Source organism: Genypterus blacodes, unplaced genomic scaffold, assembly GCF_046128005.1.
Source record: "Genypterus blacodes isolate CSIRO-AG114 ecotype Tasmania unplaced genomic scaffold, CSIRO-AGI_Gbla_v1 ptg000133l_1, whole genome shotgun sequence".
In the NCBI taxonomy this organism is placed as follows: domain Eukaryota; kingdom Metazoa; phylum Chordata; class Actinopteri; order Ophidiiformes; family Ophidiidae; genus Genypterus; species Genypterus blacodes.
The window spans coordinates 6,530,627-6,550,437 of record NW_027466935.1 but is presented as its reverse complement, the minus strand read 5'-3'; the positions used below and the strand labels follow the sequence as shown (position 1 = coordinate 6,550,437).

Genomic DNA, 19,811 nt, shown 5'->3' with positions numbered 1-19,811 from the left:
GCCCCATGATACACTGAGGGGGAGAAGAAAAGCAACACTCTCATTGTGACTGATATTTGACCAGTCAGTTACTAATGAACAGAAGAAACAGAAGATTAAGGAACATAAATATCATTAACAAACAATGTCAGATGCTGTAAAACATTAGAAAACCAATAATTCTGAAAAAGTGCTCGCATCCGAAACGAGTGTGGTCACCACTTGCAGCCACTAATTCTTGGCATGAATTATCCTTTGAATAACTTCTAATCTGTTTTAGTTATCATTTTAGGAATAGATGATCAAAGAAATGGTTTCATGAGTGTTTTACTATTCATTTGAGACGCCTCCTTACTGAAAAACATGAATAGTGATCACTACATGGCAGTACTACAGATGTATACATCAGATGTGGTATATTACATAAATTATTTTGCAAGACTTAATTTCAGCCATCACTTATTAATAAAAAATGGGTGAATAATAATTCATGTTTCAGTGAGCAGGGATAGTGTATTATTTAATACATGTTTGCGGTAAGAAACATACAGTGACCTCAATGCTGTATTATAAAACACAATTGGTACAACACATGTCTACGAATCAGGGACAAAGGTTAGTAGAAGCTGTGCAAAAATATTTAATAATTATAGATATAACTGATTTTATCTTGGAAGCAGCATTTGCCAATACACACATAAAGTGAATTCACGTCCCCGTTCATGTATCAACAAAGGCAAAACCCGCTCATGCGCCCTCTAGTGTTCTTCTGCGCATCTCAGGTGGCGCATCTCCGCTTGAAGCTGCAGGGGGCAGCAGTGAGCGTCTTGTATCTTGTATGTCAGAAGCAGAGGAAGACCGAGCTGCATCGTCATGGCGGACAGTGAGCAGCAGGCAGGTAAACTGACAGTCTGCTTCACTCACACTCGCACTGTTTCAGTCACTTTGGAGCCACGTTAAAGTTTTAAACAGACTAGTTATCTTACACCTGTACCGCCACCACCAAACCGAGCATATAGCTATCATGGCGTTTGAAACATGAACGCAGCTACCATGTTAGCTTATGCCAATAAGTCTGTGAAAACAAACGTGTGTGTGTGTGTGTTTGTGTGTTTTGCTGCCTTATAATGTGTGTGTTGTTCTCAGTTAACACCGCGTGGACACATTGAATCCACCGCTGCTGTCCGGTGAAGTGGACAGTGTCGTAATGCGTTTCGTAAAGCTGTCCATGTTGCGCCTGTTACTGTTGTGTTGTTGTTGAAACATAATGCTTAAGTTGGTTGGTTAAAACTGTTAAATACTTAACTACTGCACAGGCTGGACTCCGGCTGCTTTGACCAATCACCAGACTCCTTTTGAACCTATTGCTCCTGTTACATACCTTAGTTACTGGAGCAGGGGAGAATCTCTTCTCTCTCCAGGGGGTTTCATCCTTTTTTGTCATCCATCACAGGGCTAACACTCGCGCACACACACACTCTCATTCTCCTCAACCACAAGTCTTTTCAGCATTTGCACTGAATACGTTTTCTCCCCCCTTGGGTTTTACAGCATCCAGTCCTGAAGATGATGCGAGTAAAGCCAACCCTGCCTTCATCATACCTAAGAAAGAGATCAGCATGGTTCCTGACATGGGCAAGTGGAAGCGATCCCAGGTACGGCCTCTCCTCCAGTATTGTCTTTCTCTTTCCCCCTAACCTTCCTCACCTCCAACGAAAACATTCAGTCCTGCCGGCCCTCCTGTAACATCTTCCCCTTGGTGGAGCCTCCCCTAACCCTCCTTCACCCCCCCTGAAGTAGCTCAACCCTAACCTCAGACTCCCCAACAGGTTCTCGACTGTAAATTACTTTATTCAGCAAAGATAACAGGCAGAAAAGGCAATTCAAAGTGTTTAAAAAAGGCTTAAAACACAGAAATGACAGGTTAAATATTTTGTATAGACAGTTTAAAGGAAAGCTGAAATATAGAATATAAAAGTCTGTATGTTGTAGTTGTGGCACTTCTTTCTTTTATATGTTGAATTAAAAAAACAACATTACAAAGTCAAACATACAAATAAACCATATCAATACTAACGGACTAACAATGTGATGTCATCAAACGAACAATATGATGTCATCCAACCAAATCCAATTACAACAGTGATGACATCCAGACTAGATAACTTCCTGTCTTTAACTTCCTAAAACTTTATGTTTATATTATCGAAAACAAAATTACAAAGTACATTCCGAGCTACATCCCGATTTACAATGACAGAAACGGTTGCTTTAAATGTTGCTTACAACAATATAAGACTACATAAATAAACAACAGTGATGACATCAAACTTAACGATGCACATTATTAAATTGTACATCTTAAAAATTAATAAATTACCAATCACTTAGTTCATCTCTGGCTTTTATACCCAGTCCCTAACTGGCTAGACAGGAGGACTTAGGCATTACCCTTAATGTCCATGAACTATTAACCTTAGACTCAAACTTAAACAGGACTTTTAAAAAGGTTTGGTCTACATGCTACCTTTCAAAAGTTACAGCAGTGATGACATCCAAACCGACAGATTTACACCAATGTCATAGTTATTCATTACTAAATTGTCCATCTTAGTTCCAATTGCCCAGTTCGCCTCTGGCTCTTACAGGTTAACCTAGATCACCTGGTAAATACAGCACTGCCACTGTTTGTGTAAGTTAACCTGTTTTGTTGTTTCCTCATTCTGTGCACTTGTTTTCTGTCCCTTTTTAAAGGCATATGCTGACTACATGGGCTTCGTTCTGACCCTGAACGAAGCTGTGAAAGGGAAGAAACTCACATGTGAATACAAAGTGTCAGAGGTATGTTGTCTGTGTCAATCACAAGTCCTCTATGTAAAGTCAGCCGTCGAGGTCTGTCCCAAACACTTTAATGTCCAGAGTCCTCGTTTATGTAAAGCTGTCCCAAAATGTGGCTCCTACAGTCGGACGTGTTCTCATCCCGACTGTTTCGATAACATGTGGGCATTACAAGGCAGGATTTGTGTGGAGGTTGATTCTCTATAGGCCATCTGTTTCTGTCTGTACCATTTTAATATCACCTGTTTGTTAATCGGATGTGTTAAAGTTCAGATTTGTATCTTGTGCTGTGTTTTGTTGTGTGGCAGACGGTGGAGAAGTTATTAGATCTTTTGGGAACTTTGGACAGATGGATAAACGAGACCCCTCCTGTTGACCAGCCGTCACGCTTTGGGAATAAAGCCTATAGAACGTGGTACGCCAAACTAGACCAGGTCAGAAAAACACACACACAGACACACACGCATACATACACATCTTAGCCACAGAAAAGTTTAATTGATTTCATTTCAGCTGTTCGTCATGTTGCATCAAACGCCTGCCTCTTTATAAAGATCATTGCAGCTCAGACTTCTGTGTGTGTGTGTGTGTGTGTGTAGGAAGCGGAGGCCTTGGTGTCAGCCGTGCTTCCAGCAGACAAACATGCAGCAGCTCCAGAGATAGCCGTTTATCTGAAAGAGTCTGTGGGAAACTCCACCAGGATTGACTACGGAACAGGTAACAGCTCTGCACATCTGTGTGTATGTCTTCCTCCATGCGTGTGTATCTGTAGACAAATGTGGCTAAGGGTGTGGGCAACATGCTCCTGAACTTTCCTCCATTTAAATAGGCGGAATGACTAATTAGAACATTGAAGACACCTGTGCTATTAAAGAAAACGGTCTGCTTGAAATATCACTACAATCTATTCAGTTATTTGTTATCAACTCTAGGGGGTATCAATAATTTTGTCCAAGCTATCTTTAATTGTTTTATCATTTAAAATTAAATTATTATTTGTGGGTGTCATTTTAGTCCTAATTTCAAAACATACGATAGAATGTTATCATGTTGTCGATACTGCCCAGCATTAGTGAGACAATACAAGTGTCACAAAATGTAATGTGGAGCGTAATCGTCAAGTGGCGTAATCATATGCTTGTGTGGTTTCTCAGGCCATGAAGCAGCATTCGCCACGTTCCTGTGCTGTCTGTGTAAGGTCGAAGCTCTCACAGCAGATGATCAGCTCGCCATCATCTTTCAAATTTTTAACAGGTCAGGACATTTATACTGGGCTTTGAGTTCATGTCTTTGCTGCAGCCTGCTGTGGTTATGTTTCCTCAAATGGCCAGTATTGTGTTTCGGAATGCCGTTTTCCATTTCCAACGCTGTTTTTGCAGCCTAAAAAGCTATTGCACGTCATATTTTTATACGAGACATTACAGTCCCAGCCCAGAATAATCAAACGGAGTGGAGAAAAGGTGGAAAACTGGACTCTTTTGAATCTTTTTTCATCTGCTCACTCTTTGTTTTTTCCAGGTATCTGTTATTGATGCGGAAGTTGCAGAAAACGTACAGAATGGAGCCAGCTGGAAGCCAAGGTGTGTGGGGACTGGATGACTTCCAATTCCTCCCGTTCATATGGGGCAGCTCGCAATTCGTAGGTAAGTGTGTGACAGCTTTGTCTGAACAAACGATGATAGCGGGATAGTAATTTAGCTTTACTGAAGTTTTACTGCTTAGAATATAGATGAAGTCCATATATTTTATTTTTAATTTCAACAGTTTCATAACATATTTTTTCAATGCAGACTACATGTGCACATTTGCTAATTTGATTGTGTAGTTAACATGATTGATCAGGAGTCCCAGCTGCCACCCATTGTCTGATTGCTTGTCTATAAGATGGTATGTGAGTTCTCAACATGTGCATGTAGTTGCTCCATCAAAAAAGTAATAGTTTTAGATTAGAAACCGTTTTCTTACTTTTGGAGCGTATCCCCTGTTTTCACGATTGAAACTCTCATTCTGGTTTTTCGCCAAACCTGAGAGAAAGGTGAGAATGCTGATTCGGCCATTTGAGACGTCTGCACACCACCCCACACTTTGTGCCTGCACGGACCCGTCCACACATGAAAACACTGACTGCACATTCACAAGACTGTGGAGGGATGAGAATGTGCACAGACAGAAGTGGATGTTAGAAGGGAAACACGGGGCTGTCGGTTGGCTGTTGACACACTCAGCTGCAGACTGGCTTCATTAAACACTGGGTCACATTTTCTTTCCCCCCGGCGCTCTGGTTTTCTCTTGCAGTCCAAACACATTCAGGAAACTCTAAATTGCCCAAAAACTGCAAATGAGTGTGTGTCACTCAGCCTCAGCTGCCAATAGCCCTGCGAGTGTGTCCGGCCAACAGACACCTCAATGTAAGAGTGTAGGGTTGCAGTTTGTCCACCTCTGTTTGCAGTGTAAAGTGTATTTAACCTGATCAAACTTTCCTTTCTTCAAAAACTTAGTAGTATGTTAGTTAGCTATATGATAGTAGTGAAAAACACCAAAAACAGAATCGCATGACATCTCATCCAGTACAATCAAGTGTGTATGCACAGGATACAGTTAAGTTCTATAGATTCTATATAAGAATAGGCAGACTTATAAAAGCTACAGATTAAAACTTTGGTTTGTGTGAAGACCAAGTAAATAGTTTTTATAGTTTCAAAGTTTATTTCATGCTCATCTGCTGAACAGTCTGTGTGTAACTCATTTAATGTAAAACCAAACCAACAGTGACACCCGGTGGTGAATATGTGCATGTTTCTGTTTCAGATCACCCAACACTGGAGCCACGGCACTTCATCAGTGAGAGAGTGGTGCATGAACATCACCATGACTACATGTTTCTGGAGTGCATCAAGTTCATCAATGAGGTGTGACGCAACACAGACAGGAAACACACACACAGCAACAGAACGCACAGAAATATAAAACACGGAGAAACAAGCGCACGGCGTTGTTGGCTCTTCCTGAAGGTTTTTTTCTCAGCAAACAACAAATTGAAAGTCTCCAGAATGATTCCTACCTTCATTTTACATTTCCTTTTTATTAATCTACACAATGATACAGTTTGGAAGATGCTGTGAAAGTGGAATTGCATGCTTTGTGTTCGTGCACTTTTTCCCCAAACTGTAATGGAAACAGACTTTACAAATTAGTGGTTACATTGGACTTGTTCCGTTTCATTTCTGCGTCGGGGATTGTCAATGTTTCCAGAAAACATGGCATGTTTTGTTTGGACCGAAGAGGATATTTTCTTGAATTTTACCAGACAAAAAAGAGTTCCAAATTCTAGACGGGAAGCAACAACCCAATGCAAGAGTTTTTTATGAAGAAGTGCAAAATGGATGTGTGACAAATGCTCTGACAATCTGTGGCAAAGTCTTCAAGCAAAGGTACAGGAGTGAAAAATGTGAGCCGTGCAGCAGCGACCCTGGTGGCGGTTTTGTGTTTTTCACTCAGTGGATAAAAATTTTGGGGTAAATGACCTTTAGTCACTTCACTCAGCTCTGTCATCAACACATTGGAACTGAAGTTACAAATTGACTGAAGCCACAAAATCCATCAGTTTACTGTTTGGTCGTCAAAGTATCAAAAGTTAAGCTGTTTTTTGGTTGAATAGTAGATCATGATGTCACAGTAAACCTGCAAGTGGCCTTTTCTCTCCTCATAGCACAAGCATTTGGTGGTTGCCAGGGACAACAGGGACATATCGTTTCATTATTGGTATGATCCAGGTCCACAGATTGAATCAGATTTACATTTCAATCCAGATCTGGTGGATTCCAATATACCGGGACAAGAGTCACATCTCAATCCAGAGGTATTCACAGTGAGCACCTCCTAGTTCCAAAGTTGATAGTGAGCTTCACTGAAGAGGAAGAGCGGCAGACAATTAATGATTCCGTCAGGCAGGAACTGTCGGCTTTGTTCTGGGGGTTTTTCGGAGGAAGAGGAGTGGAGGGCGTTTGTTGTGCAGCTACATCCTTTTCCTGGTCCTGAGTCGGGCTCCTGCACCTTCTTTCCTCTGCCTCTTCCTCAAGCCTCACAGCTCTGATTTCCTGTCTGATTGTTTGTCTTCTGAATAAGTATTTTCTCCTTCCCACCTATCACGCAGCACATTTGAACTTTGATTCTACCCGAAACACCATAATTACATAGATGGAATCCCACATTTCGGCCTTAATGTCTCTCTCTCCCTTCCCTTCCATCATGGTAACCTCACCAGGCAGATGTTCTATTTCTTTGACCTTCACACACCTGCCAGTCCAATGTAGGGACCTCCCAAATATGGATTTAGCTCACACACTGGATTTTAACTCACCAGTACACAAGAACAGGACCCAATACAATGTGATGAGATTTTCATTTTCATCATGAATTTCTTCTTTAGATTAATCAAGCAAATGCGTGCGGAGAGCTGCAGCTTTGGACTTCTCTCTCCTGCTACAAACATCTTAGCATTCTATTTTTAGCATGCGACTCGTTAGCTCTGCTCCCTCCATGTTCCACACCCACATTCTTATAAGAGGAGATTCAGAGGCTCGTACTCAGATTCATAATTCTTAGTAATATAATCTACATTCACAAAATCTAGGTGTAATACTTGAAGTTAGCTCGCTTTGACTAGTGCCAATTTCAATTCACTACCACTACCAGACGACAACTGATGTATTACAACTGTGATGTGTGAGTTGTGTGTAGTAGACAGGCACCATCCTCTCTCTCTCTCTCTCTATCTCTCACTCACTTAAGGATTCATATTGACCACATCTCTCTTGAGATCGTTGTAATTTACCTTCCTATATTATCTCGTCTCTTCTGTCTCCTTGCAATTTGTTTAATTTCCCACCTTCAGTTCCTATTGCAAGAGTTCAAGCAGAGGGAATTTCTCTCCAAGGGTTCTTCCTTTTTTCCTTACATGTTAAGGGTTTTTAGGGGTTTTCCTTGCTCTACTTGGAGCGGACAATTATTGTGGGAATTAGAGATAATCATATTAGTTTGATGTTACACAGATTATCGTTCATTAGTGAAACAGCTAATCAGGTCAAGAATGTACATGTGTCTTACTTACTTACTTCTTGATTTGTCTTTGTGTGTGGCGACACATGTTCACTCAGTGTTTTATTCTTATTCTCACACACACACAGGCACTTTTAAAAAAAATTGAATTCACACGCATACACAGAGCCAGTGTGCGTGAGTGTAGCGTCCCACACATGAGTCACTTCCTTCCCCACATGCTGCTGTGAATCACTCTTTCCTCCAGGGAATACACACTGTCCCCTCCCCCTTTCCTCCCTGTTCCATTCCCTCGCCTTCAGAGAGAGAGAGAGAGAGGGAGGCAGACTGTGTGTGTGTGTGTGTGTGTGTGTGTGTGTGTGTGTGTGTGTGTGTGTGTGTGTGTGTGTGTGTGTGTGTGTGTGTGTGTGTGTGTGTGTGTGTGTCGATCGCAAAAAGGGGGGGGGTTGGTCACATCAGTGCTTTGAGGCCCGGGGCCCAGCTTTGGTCGCCTTTTCCTCTTGGTACAAAATGAGGAAAATTATATATTGTTTAATTCCTTAGTTTGCAGATTGATACATGTTAACGTTTTTGTCAGTCTTACGCACAATTTATTTCCTTTTTTTCTTTTGTGGTTCACTCCCATCTCTCAATGTTGGAATAAAACAATTTTCCAGGATCCATTCAATCTGCACATTAACTTTGTCTTTACTATCTTGTAACAGAGATTTTATTCAAGAATGTAAATATCATACGGGCTAATATTAAAGATTGTTAAACAGCACAGCGCCCCCTACAGTTCATCACCTCAGTCCAAACGTACTTGCTGTAGCTTTTACATTCCAACCTCCAATCTTATAAATTCTCACATTGCTAGCTCCCCCCTATAGGCAAGCATATCCACATTCTTATCCAAGTTCCTGCTGGAACAGGCCAAGAATGTGAATATGAAGCACAGGTGTGTGTGCGCCGGTCTGTGTGTGTGTGGGGGTGGGTGGGTGGGATACGTGTGTGCTTGTGCACTCACGCTGTTCACTGACTGTGTCAAAGCGGGAATGATATTCCGTATAAACTGTATGCTGGTACAGATCTCACTCTGCCCTCATCTACCTCATCCCTGTCTGCAGATGAAGACGGGTCCATTTGCTGAACACTCCAACCAGTTGTGGAACATCAGCGCTGTTCCTACCTGGTCAAAGGTCAACCAGGGCCTGATCAGAATGTATAAGGCAGAGGTATGTCCACTCCCTTCACTCACACATCAGGAAGACGGCACAGAGCTGCTGCTTTCACCAAAACGCACCCAAACTCTACCGCCGCCATCTCACACATCAACATTCAACAGGAAAATATTAAAGATCTAATTTCATCAACAAACGCTAAATACAATTCAACTCAATTCAACTTTATTTATACTGCGCCAAATCACATCAAACATTATCTCAAGGCACTTTACATACAGATGATCCCAACTACTAATATAAACACTTTGATTTACTTCATGCATACATACTACATGTTGCAATATAGTTTTTCTACTATTTGGAGCGCATTAACATTCGATTTGTGAATAAATTAGAACTCTAAATACATCAGCATATTACCACAGAGAATGTCCAAATCTGATTGGGGAGGCTGGTTATTGAGTTGTCTGTCTGCCTGTCTGTCTGTCTCCATGTGCCCTGCGATAGACTGCGGCCATGAAGAATGAATTATTATTCTTATTTTCCTGTAGTGGTCAGTGTGAAACAGGACATGGCTCTAAACTGCCTTCGTAAATTAATGTCCGGATTTAAAAAACGAGGTGTAACCATAGCAACAGCACCAATGGCTGATTAACACATCCGGGTGCTATGGAGGCATGTAGACGATAACAACCCTTAGTACATTTCCATGCTAGACTTAAATAATTCAGGCAATCCATCAGTTTTTCAGATAACATGTTTACACCATCATTAGATTGATATTGACATAGTTTTAATCAGATTTTACAATTTAGAAATCGATTTGTTCACGCATGTACACTTGCACAGATGGTTTTGATACACCTTCCCAAAGTTGTTAATTATTATTATTATTTTTTAAAGAGTCTTGGGGGAAGTGACTGGCTGCCCCGGCTCTTGATGAAACTCTTTAGATGCTTTTCTATAGCGCCAATGCCTACTAATGAAATCAAAGAGCTCCTCTAGCTCAGACGATGTACAGTATAGTGAGCAACCCCAGAACAAAACAATAGATCCGGTCAGACTTGAGTATAATCACTGATAATCAGAAAGCTGTTCAGTTATAAAACATCCTGAACCACAGAAACATACTTCTGTGTTTAATTATAATCAGTACATAGCATCAGGCAATGCTAAGACAGTAAGGGAAATAGTGCTATATTGGACATCTCACACTTTATAGCAGCCTGGTCGCTCTACTTGTATTTGCAAAGTCAAACTATGCTGAAGAAATTTCTGTTAAAATGTTATCTTTTTATTATAACACACATATTGATGACAAAGGAGGGTGCAAGAAAGGGTTAACAAAGGAATGGAGGGAGTGGAACTGTGTGTGTGTGTGTGTGTGTGTGTGTGTGTGTGTGTGTGTGTGTGTGTGTGTGTGTGTGTGTGTGTGTGTGTGTGTGTGTGTGTGTGTGTGTGTGTGTGTGTGTGTGTGTGTGTGTGTGTGTGTGTGTGTGTGTGTGTGAGAGAGAGAGAGAGAGAGAGAGACTGCGTGTGTGTGTGAGAGAGAGAGAGACTGCGTGTGTGTGAGAGAGACTGACTGCATGTGTGTGAGAGAGTGTGCGCCTGTCTGTGTGAATGTGTGCGTGTGTGAGCGAGAGTGTGTGAGAGAGTATGCTGTATGTGTGTGTGGGCGGGTGGGGGTGGGGTTCTCTTGCATGCCCACATCCTGTGTTTTCCAGAGCAGCCTGAAGTCTTCCCACAAAGAGCTGAGGGGCCAGGCTGTCTGCCTTCCCCTCCCCCGCCTACTACTCGCCCCTCCCCTTCCACCCACCCCCAGCCTTTCTCCGAGCCTGGAGCACCAGTCATCAGACATGCATTCCTCTCTCCCTCTCATGGCCCCATACAAGCTTTGGCAGTCTCTTCTTTCTTTTTCTTTTTTTTTTCTGGAGCCGTTCAGGAGGGTCCACTCTGCTCAGAAACGCGCGTTTGTGACCTGACGCAGATGCGCAGAGAAACACTGCGAGACTCCGCGCTAGACACAAATGAGCACTTTTGTCATGAATGAATACATCATTTTTTGTATTTTTTCTATTATCACAATTATTACAACATCTTTTTTTTATCAGGTTGTGTTTATCAAGTTGTATCAAGTTTTTTTTTTTCCCCCCCCAAGTCCCTGAAGTTATATCTTCACACCGCACAGTAGTTAATGGACACCAGTCTGTCTGCCTAGAAGTAAAAATGCATTTAGAAAAATAAAACACTGCTTATCCTTTTAGAATCAAATAAACAACATTTTTGAGGAAATACAACGTTTGTATGCCTCTACGTTTTCATTAAGTTTATTCCAGACTATAGAAAACTGTGATATATATGTGATGTTACCGCACAGACACCACATGTTCCCAACCCCCCACCCTCATACCAAAAACTGGGTCCATGTCACATGAGCTAGTGCTGGTTAAAAAAAAAAGGAGTGATGCGTATAGAAACGAACAAAGAAAGTGTGTATTCTACTGTAACCGTTGTTAGATGTATTCAGGTAACCTTTGTAGTTGTGCTACTACTCTAAATTACCACCAGGTGTCAGTACATTGTAAATAGGTGTGTGTCCCTATTTCTTATTTATTTGCTTATTGATTGGGTGTCCTTGTCCCAAAACCTGTTCAACCACTTTTGTTCTTCTATTGTCTCCAGTGTTTGGAGAAGTTTCCTGTCATCCAGCACTTCAAGTTTGGCAGCCTTCTGTCCATCCAATCAACAAAGCCCTGAACGTCACCGACGACCACCACGCACAAGATGGAAAACATTTTTGTTTTTTTTAATTCCCTCCGACATCCTCACTGGAAAATACAGGAGTAGCTGAATCAACCACATGTAGTATACATGCACTTCCACACAGTTTCACACTGCAAACAAAATTAGAACTGGAATTTGCTTCACATATTTGTATGAAATGACCAAAAATCTGATCAAAATAAAAGCACATTAGCCAGCTTAGTAGCCCGTGATTCATACTATCCCAGTAAATTCACAGATCCAACACCATACTGACCCACCAGAAAGTCCAGCAACTCTGTAAGAAAAGCTTTTTGTGTGCCACCTGTAGTCATTTGTAGTGATGATGGCTGGATCACACTACGTCATATTAAAGGTCTTGTCCACCAACATCATATCAACCCTGAACACGATGAAGAACATGTCGTTATTGGCTTGATTTAACCATCACATTCACAGAAGAAACAGATGGGGGGAGATAATATCTTCATTGTGCTGTGTGTGTGGCTGTGTGTGTGTGTGTGTGTGTGTCATATATTTGAAGACATTTTCTTGATATTGTTTTTTATTGTGTTGTGCATATATGAATCTGTTAATGCAACTCTTTCCCTGAAACCACATTAATAAGTTGTTTTTTTTATCCCCACTGTTACAGAAAACAGAAAAGACCAAATTGTACTTTCATGAAGATTTGAAATCATTCTTGTTGGTTACAAACTGACTGATGAAAGCAAGATAAATGATCAGCTTTTCAGGTTTGTTATATTAACAATAAAAATCACTTCAATTAACTTGTTGTGCAGATGGTTAGATGGTATATTTTTAAGTTTGTTTAAGTTTCATTCCGCTCTATGTGGTGTCGTTCTGCATTCGGTTAAACATTTTTATTATACATTACATTGACCTTCAAAAAACGTAATTTATGTGTGTTGGGCTTTTCTTCTAACTTGATTTCTATATGCAGTTGAAGACTTTACAATATCCAGCCTCACACCAAATAAGTTCACTTACCAGTATTCTATAGTCCATAGAATGGATCTGTATGGAGCCATATTTCAAGGATAGTTGTGCGCAGCAGAATAAAAGCTAAACATATCTTGTAGGTTCCTGAATAGAACACACTGTATTTATCTACAGTATGGAGTCCTTACGAGTGGTTGCATGTGACAGTGAATCAACAGCAATGTCACTGTGGTACCAAACCTCACAAGGTCTCTAATTCAGCAACATGTTGTATGTGCGCGCCCACCTCCAAACCGCTGCCATTGGCTGTTCAACCCATGTTCACTTCCTGACCCTCATGATGATGTATGGATGTTCTGCCAAGTGTAATTGTGATTGGTTGGCGTTTTGTCTAGCGTGTGAAATCAGTGTACAACACCCTGCATGTATACTGAATAGAAATATAGACACTTGTTAAGTTCACAGGTAAAACACCTATTAGTCAAATAGATTCATTAAGCACTTACTGTATCTGCCGATTTCATGTGATTAGGGAGACAGATATGCATTTGTTCGTCATGGGTTCTTGAAGAAGAAGACAGCATGACATGAACCTATAATTGACCAGTAACTTATATGACCAACATCTCCCTTAGCGTTGTATTCATGAAGTTGTGGATTGTAGCCTGTGGAATACTCTACCTCTCCTCTTTAATAGCTGTATGAAGTTGCTTGGTATTGGTGGGAACATATGTGGGTCCAGAGCTTCCCAAACATGCTCAATGGATGACATGCAATGGATGGCAGGCTTATGGAAGAACTGGGACATCTTCAGTTTTGAGGAATTGTCTACAGATCCTCCTTTCTCTTGAGTCCCCGGTGAGGACAGCGAGGCACAATGAACTTCCCTGAGGTAATTTCTGACACCTTTATGTTATGTGGCAACATCTCACAAGCAGTGGAAGAATATGAGACAGCAACCTGAAGTTACTGTAGGATAGAGATCCATGAAAAAATACAACAATCAGGCTAAAATGTCAAACACTTTGAGGCAACGGCACACTTGTTTAATGCTGTAACTTGTGTTCCAGGGATCCATACAGGTCCATGTGTCCATGTCTATGGACTCCTGCATCACTGGTAAGTGAACACCAGATATGCTCCAACTTTCATGAATACTCAGTGATCTGGGTTGGATCTAATTACTAAAAACTCATATTATATTTTTGTATATGTCGTAACGTGACTGTGAGACTGAAACAGGTTTCAGGTGTTTTATTAATACCTCACCCAACCTATGAAAAAAGAGGAAATACTGTGGCGACACCAATTGAATGGAATGTGCCCCTATTTCTCCATTCAACTCATTAAATGTGGAGCAGTAATTAGCTCATTACTGTCACCATGTGGTGAGCGGGACAGGCAGCTCGGGGTTAAAGGGCCATAATGTCAGTGGACGACTAGAATTAAACCTTTGACATTATAACATTGTAGCAGTTTTAAAATATGCTGCAGGATACCAATCTCAACAACTGTACTTCGAAGTAACTTGTGATCATTTTATTTTTTCGTCTTCAATGCTGTCTGACTTTATTGTATGCCGCTTTTATTTTGGTAACTAGTTCTTGGCTTATTTGCATTGCATTTCGTTTTTTTTGTCAGAGGAGGGAACAGATGCACGTCTGTGCCGGCGCATGGGTGGGGGTTTGGGGTGGGGGTGGTGTCTGACTTGCCCCTCCCCAGCTGCAGACCTCTGAGTAACCTGTTTGACCCCTCCCCCCCTACACAGCCCAGCACACCTATTCCCTGTGGTCAGTGACCCCTCTGCTGTCACATGTGCGCTCCTCCCCCCCTAACACACGTCAGTCCCTCTGCTTCCCTCCCCCCGCTTACCTCCCCCTCACCTCTGTTATCTTCCCCTCCTCCCAGCCTCCCGCCCCCCCCCCCACTATCCAGCAATTCCACCCCCTTCTCCTCATGCTGCCGCCTGCTTTTGTCTTTACCTCGGGCCAGCTGATGAGGCAGCAGAGTGAATACTTTCTCAGTTGCAACCAATTTGGTGTCAAATGACTCATCTCTGTTCTTCCAGCTTTTGAAACTGAGCCGGCAGAAGTGTGTCATCTCAATATGCAAAATTACAAAATTAAATTGCAACTAATCGACGTAAAGGAGAAAAAAAGATCAGATCAGATGAGATTAGAAGTAATAACTTAATTGATTACATGACAAGTGAAATGAATAAATGGAAAAATGGAAGAACGGCAACAGATTTGGAGTGTTACATAAAGAGGAGAAACCAGATTACACAACAATCTGGATTCTTCTGTGTTTCCCTGTCAGGGTCCTCTGCGCAACCAGAAGAAAGGATTCAACCAATAAATTTAAGGGCCCCTTAAAACTTTGATTTTAGTCCGATAAAAGCAATAAATAAACCCCCAAAATGATGGTAAACACCTTCATTAGATTAAAATGAAGGTCAACTGAAAATGAGATTTCTGCCATTTGTCAATTACTGAATAATTTCCTGAAGCTTGAATTGCTATTAAAAATATTAGAGGTATTCATTGTTGACCTATTTAGAAAAACTTAATAATCAAAGAAAACACTAGGGGGGGTAGATGACTTCTGATCCACTTCCATTTAGACCTTCACACACTTGCAATGTCCAGATTTTGCAGCCTGGTAATGATTAAACATACAGGCAAGCTGAGGAAGAACACAAGAGCTGAGGGAGGAAGCAGTGATGTAAGGCAACAACAGGAGGAAGAGGAGGAGGAGGAGGAGGAGCGGGTCAGCCTGGTGGCTCTGCTCTGCATCTACACATATTGATTGATTGATTTCAAAGAACACCACCTGGTGGCACACAGTAGTGATAACACATGTTCTGCTCCTGGATTATTCCCTGTCACCTCCGAAGCTTCAGAATTGTTGCTATGGTTACTTGTAGTGTTAGAGTGTCTTGTGTGAAGAGTTACCAACTTAACAAATAGCTTCATAACTGAGGTGACTTCATGTTTATTAAGATTCTAAATGTTCAACAAACATTCAGGAACAGTTTTATCTTGTAATATATAATTTATAACATTCAAAAATACAACAAAGGAGATAAGTATATGGCAAAAAAATTGGCTTTATTTTGGTACACATAGTGCTCATAAAGCTCATAAGTGGACTTTTAAGAATATGGCTATTATGAGTTTGCCTTTTTAAAACAAAAGGACCAAATTCTTCCTGTAGACAAACAACAACATGACAGAACTAAGACATGATTGAGTAACAACAATACTGTGTGTAACATTTGGTAAAGCACAGAAGTCATAGTGACATGAACGCATCATGACCTGATCTGATCCAGACTCATGAAGCTGAGACCATCTGTGAACTTTGTGGTTCAGGTGCCAATAAAAAAGGCCAGAATGTAGAAGAAAAAAAGGCGTTCAGGGACCAAAACAAACCCGTGGAAAATACAATCAACAACTTTCAGCATTCTGTTTCACGAGGAGTAATGTTTGTTGGATTTAAGGCAATACAATACAAGTTTGTGTTTTTAGATAACATGGTCTGAAAACAAACACTAAAATGAAATAACAATAAAAAGCAACACCACGCCCTCTTTATAGATCAATAACTCAATCTGTAAACTTCTCCCTGTAAATCGGTTTCACACACACAGTTGGAGCATCTCAGGTTTGTCTCATGTGAGTTAATGATGTCACTCAGCATCATCACGGTCATTTGCATAGAAGCCAGACACATTTCTCTGGCAGATTTGAGAAGAGAAGAAGATAACTGTGTGTGTGTGTGTGTGTGTTGTTCTGGATATCTGACCGACCATAAACTTAAGCAGCATAATGATCTGATCATTATTAAGAATCATGCCACTGTGATTGGATAGCTTTAGTGTTACAATGACATGAAGCTTCTGACTTCTTCATTCATGTGATCTCATTAAAATGCTATCGAACGAATGAATGGGAGCAGAATATGATGTAGACACTCAGCTCGGGACCTTTAAGTCAAGATAACTTTCATTAACTTTATAATCACGTGGATACAACCATCTCCCTGCTATTACAACTTTATTTTTGAAAAAAGCCGCCTTTTAAACGTCTGAAGCTCCAAATGTTGTACGTTTTGGTTTGAACTGTCCTTTTATGGTCCAAACCTTTCAGAAACTGTAGAAAAATATATATTTATGTAAAAGTATGCGTCTCAATAAGCGATTATCGCTCTGGTCCAGGCTCCCAGACCGCTCAGCGCCGGGCGACTGCAGATCTGCTCCTGTCGGCTCAGCAGCTCCGAGAAGCCCGAACCCAAGATGGAGATCAGGGTGGAGATGTTCGAAGTGTCCGGACATTCTGTGTTTGGGAATGAACAGTCCTCACGTTTGGCTCTTTTGCGAGTGGATGTAAAATCCAGAAAGTCCTGGTCCTGGTCTGTCCAACAACAACAACTGTCCATTCTGCGTTTCCTGTCCGGGGACTGCGCGCCCAGCTGCCCGCACTCCGGCGCGTCACACACGCAGTCCTGGTGGAGATAGAGGTTCTCCACCGTGGTCACCACATGCGTGTCCAGATCCAGCACGGTGGTTTTGTTGCAGTTGTTCGTCGGGGGGAACACGGAGGGACCCTCCATACAACAGCTCCGGTAGTAGCACGGCTCTTTGTCTGCGTCTTCGCCGGGGAGAGCGCTCACTGTAAGGAGGCACAGCGGCGGCGGTGGAGGAGGAGGAGAGCCGAACGGATCCGCCAACGCGCCGCAGCCAGCGTCCCTCATCAGTTCCTCCTCCTCGTCGCAGTCCTCCGCGTCTAGATCCAGCGGGTTCAGCTGCTGGATCTCGTTGCAGACGGTCATCACCTCCTCGTACTGCTGCATCCTGTAGATCTCCTTGATGTAGACTTGCCTGGCGTTCCGGAGCACGGACGAGACCAGCAGGTTTTTGTGCAGCTTGATCCCGCCTCTCTGCAACCTGGAGTTGTGGATCTTCAGTAAGGAAATGGAGATCAGATTCTGCGCGTCCACTGTGAGTTCCATTATGTGGCTCATTTTCGTATCGTGGAGGTTTTTCTCTTCCACGGGAGAACAAGCCGGAGTTATGTCAGCGCGGGTGGTTCTCACTCCGGTCCGCTCCGTAGAGCCACATTGACTTGTTGTCTTTCTGTAACACACCCTGAGAGTCACTCTCCACCTCTGTGAGCCGGGTTGGGTATTTATATGACGGAGCTGAAGCCCCGCCCACTCTGATCAGCCTATGAAGTGGCCGTGTTGCATTCAGGGACAAATAGGCTCCCTTAAAAAATGTTGTTCTCAACCAATCAGCGCGAGGCGACCCTGCTGGACTTTTCAAAATCATCTTAAAAAGTACAATCACGTAATTTACGTCTTGCAGTTACACAAAGTTTATACATTTTTATGGGTTTGACAAACGATAAAAGTGGACATAACAATATTATTGAGAGAGAATACAAAAGCACAAATTAAGTTAATTAGTCCAGATTCTAACCAGAGCCCTGACAGGATTTATGCTCTAACTTTAGTTCACCTGACTGAGTCTTCAGATCAGAAATAGCTTTATAACACACTCTGTTCCTCAGTGCCGGTAAGAATACTTTAATAGGTAAGCAAACAACAAATACTCAGTGTCACAATAGTAGTTATAATGGATATCATTCATATTTATTTCAGCATATCTTGAGCTTAAGCACAACAGCACAACATTTCTAATATTCATTAAAAATGTTTTTCACCGCCAGTGATGTTACCATGAAGGACAGAGATAGTGTGTGGACAGGACGTCCCTGCGTCTACAGATCAAAAGCCCTTTGAAACATTGTGATTCTGATACAAATATTGTGGCGAGATATCAAGGACACACATGAGAAAAGTGATTGTGGATTTGGACCATAGCATTCTACTTACAATCTCTCAACCTTTCTCAAAATATAAATGTATACTTTTTTCCTAGAAGTTATGGCATCTATAGTAGATTTTGATAAAGATTATGCCATTAATGCCTAAAAGCTACATTTCTAAAAGAACATGAAGACCAAACATGAAGACTTCAAAGGCTGACAGCTCCTGACAAGATGAGCTGTAAATTTAGCCAAAACAAACATGTGAATACATCACTGAGTCACATGGGTCAGGAGAAGTCATGATACATGCAATAGCCGGTGTTGTCCTGTGGAGGCCAGTGCAACCCCAGCTGTGTTTTAACTGCAGAACCCTCTGTGTGTGTGTGTGTGTGTGTGTGTGTGTGTGTGTGTGTGTGTGTGTGTGTGTGTGTGTGTGTGTGTGTGTGTGTGTGTGTGTGTGTGTGTGTGTGTGTGTGTGTGTGTGTGTGCGCGCCTTGCCTTGCCTTGCCTTGCCTTGCCTTGGACCAGCCCCTAGGTATGCGGCTATAGGCCTAGACTGCTGGGGGATTTCCCATGATGTACTGAGCTCCTCTCTCCTCCTCCCCTCTCTATCCGTGGTGTATCATTACTACATTTCAATTCTTTCCCAGAGTTTTATGTACTCTCTCATCTCACAGGTTGTTGTGGAAGCCTGTCCTGAACAGATGAAGACCCTGTCCTGCTATTAATAGGAATATCGTTAGTTATATTTACATTGGTAAGATAGTTGTTGTAGCTCCTTTCTCTCTCTTTCTCTCTAAACCCAACCGGTCAAGGCAGATGTCCGCCCACCTAGTGCCCGGTTCTGCCTGAGGTTTCTTCCTGTTAAAGGGGAGTTTATCCTTGCTGCTGTTGCCAAGTGCTTGCTCATGGGGGAATGTTGGGCTTCTCTAAATGCTCTGTATGTAAAGAGCTTCGAGATAATGTTTGTTGTGATTGTGGTATTGGCAGAAATCTTTCCTCTGGTCAAACTGAGGCCTGTGTCCAACATTTGTATCTTTGCGACCACCAATTCTCCATCTATTCCCTCAGTGATTGACAGGTGTGTTGAGCTGTGAAAGTGGGTAGGATTGTAATTTCTTCCTCAAGCGCTTTGTCTCTCCATTCACTTGTCCCACGCAATAGGAAGCGAAAGTGAAAGTCAGCACGTTATCCCACTTTACATGATTAATTC

General features: G+C 42.0%; 2 protein-coding genes across 2 annotated transcripts; one reads left to right on the top strand and one right to left on the bottom strand.

Annotated features, from left to right (window-relative positions):
- Positions 1-801: 801 nt before the first annotated feature.
- On the top strand, positions 802-12,592 carry ptpa (protein phosphatase 2 phosphatase activator). Its single transcript, XM_076164145.1, has 10 exons — positions 802-877; positions 1,531-1,634; positions 2,734-2,820; positions 3,126-3,251; positions 3,417-3,534; positions 3,972-4,071; positions 4,336-4,460; positions 5,626-5,726; positions 8,982-9,089; positions 11,721-12,592. Exons 1-10 carry the CDS (start codon positions 853-855, stop codon positions 11,793-11,795), a joined length of 969 nt encoding a protein of 322 aa, XP_076020260.1. The 5' UTR covers positions 802-852; the 3' UTR covers positions 11,796-12,592.
- A 3,261-nt stretch (positions 12,593-15,853) lies between these two features.
- Positions 15,854-17,939, bottom strand: ier5l (immediate early response 5-like). The gene has a single exon (XM_076163544.1). The coding sequence runs from the start codon at positions 17,787-17,789 to the stop codon at positions 16,956-16,958; it is 834 nt and encodes a 277-aa protein (XP_076019659.1). The 5' UTR covers positions 17,790-17,939; the 3' UTR covers positions 15,854-16,955.
- Positions 17,940-19,811: the final 1,872 nt, after the last annotated feature.

Bases quoted from the DNA above. Each gene is read 5' to 3' on its own strand.
- ier5l (XM_076163544.1), bottom strand. From the start codon at position 17,789: ATGAGCCACATAATGGAACTCACAGTGGACGCGCAGAATCTGATCTCC.
- ptpa (XM_076164145.1), top strand. From the start codon at position 853: ATGGCGGACAGTGAGCAGCAGGCAG. The intron at 878-1,530 runs GTAAACTGACAG...TGGGTTTTACAG, and splicing joins GGACAGTGAGCAGCAGGCAG to CATCCAGTCCTGAAGATGAT. The intron at 3,535-3,971 runs GTAACAGCTCTG...GTGGTTTCTCAG, and splicing joins CAGGATTGACTACGGAACAG to GCCATGAAGCAGCATTCGCC.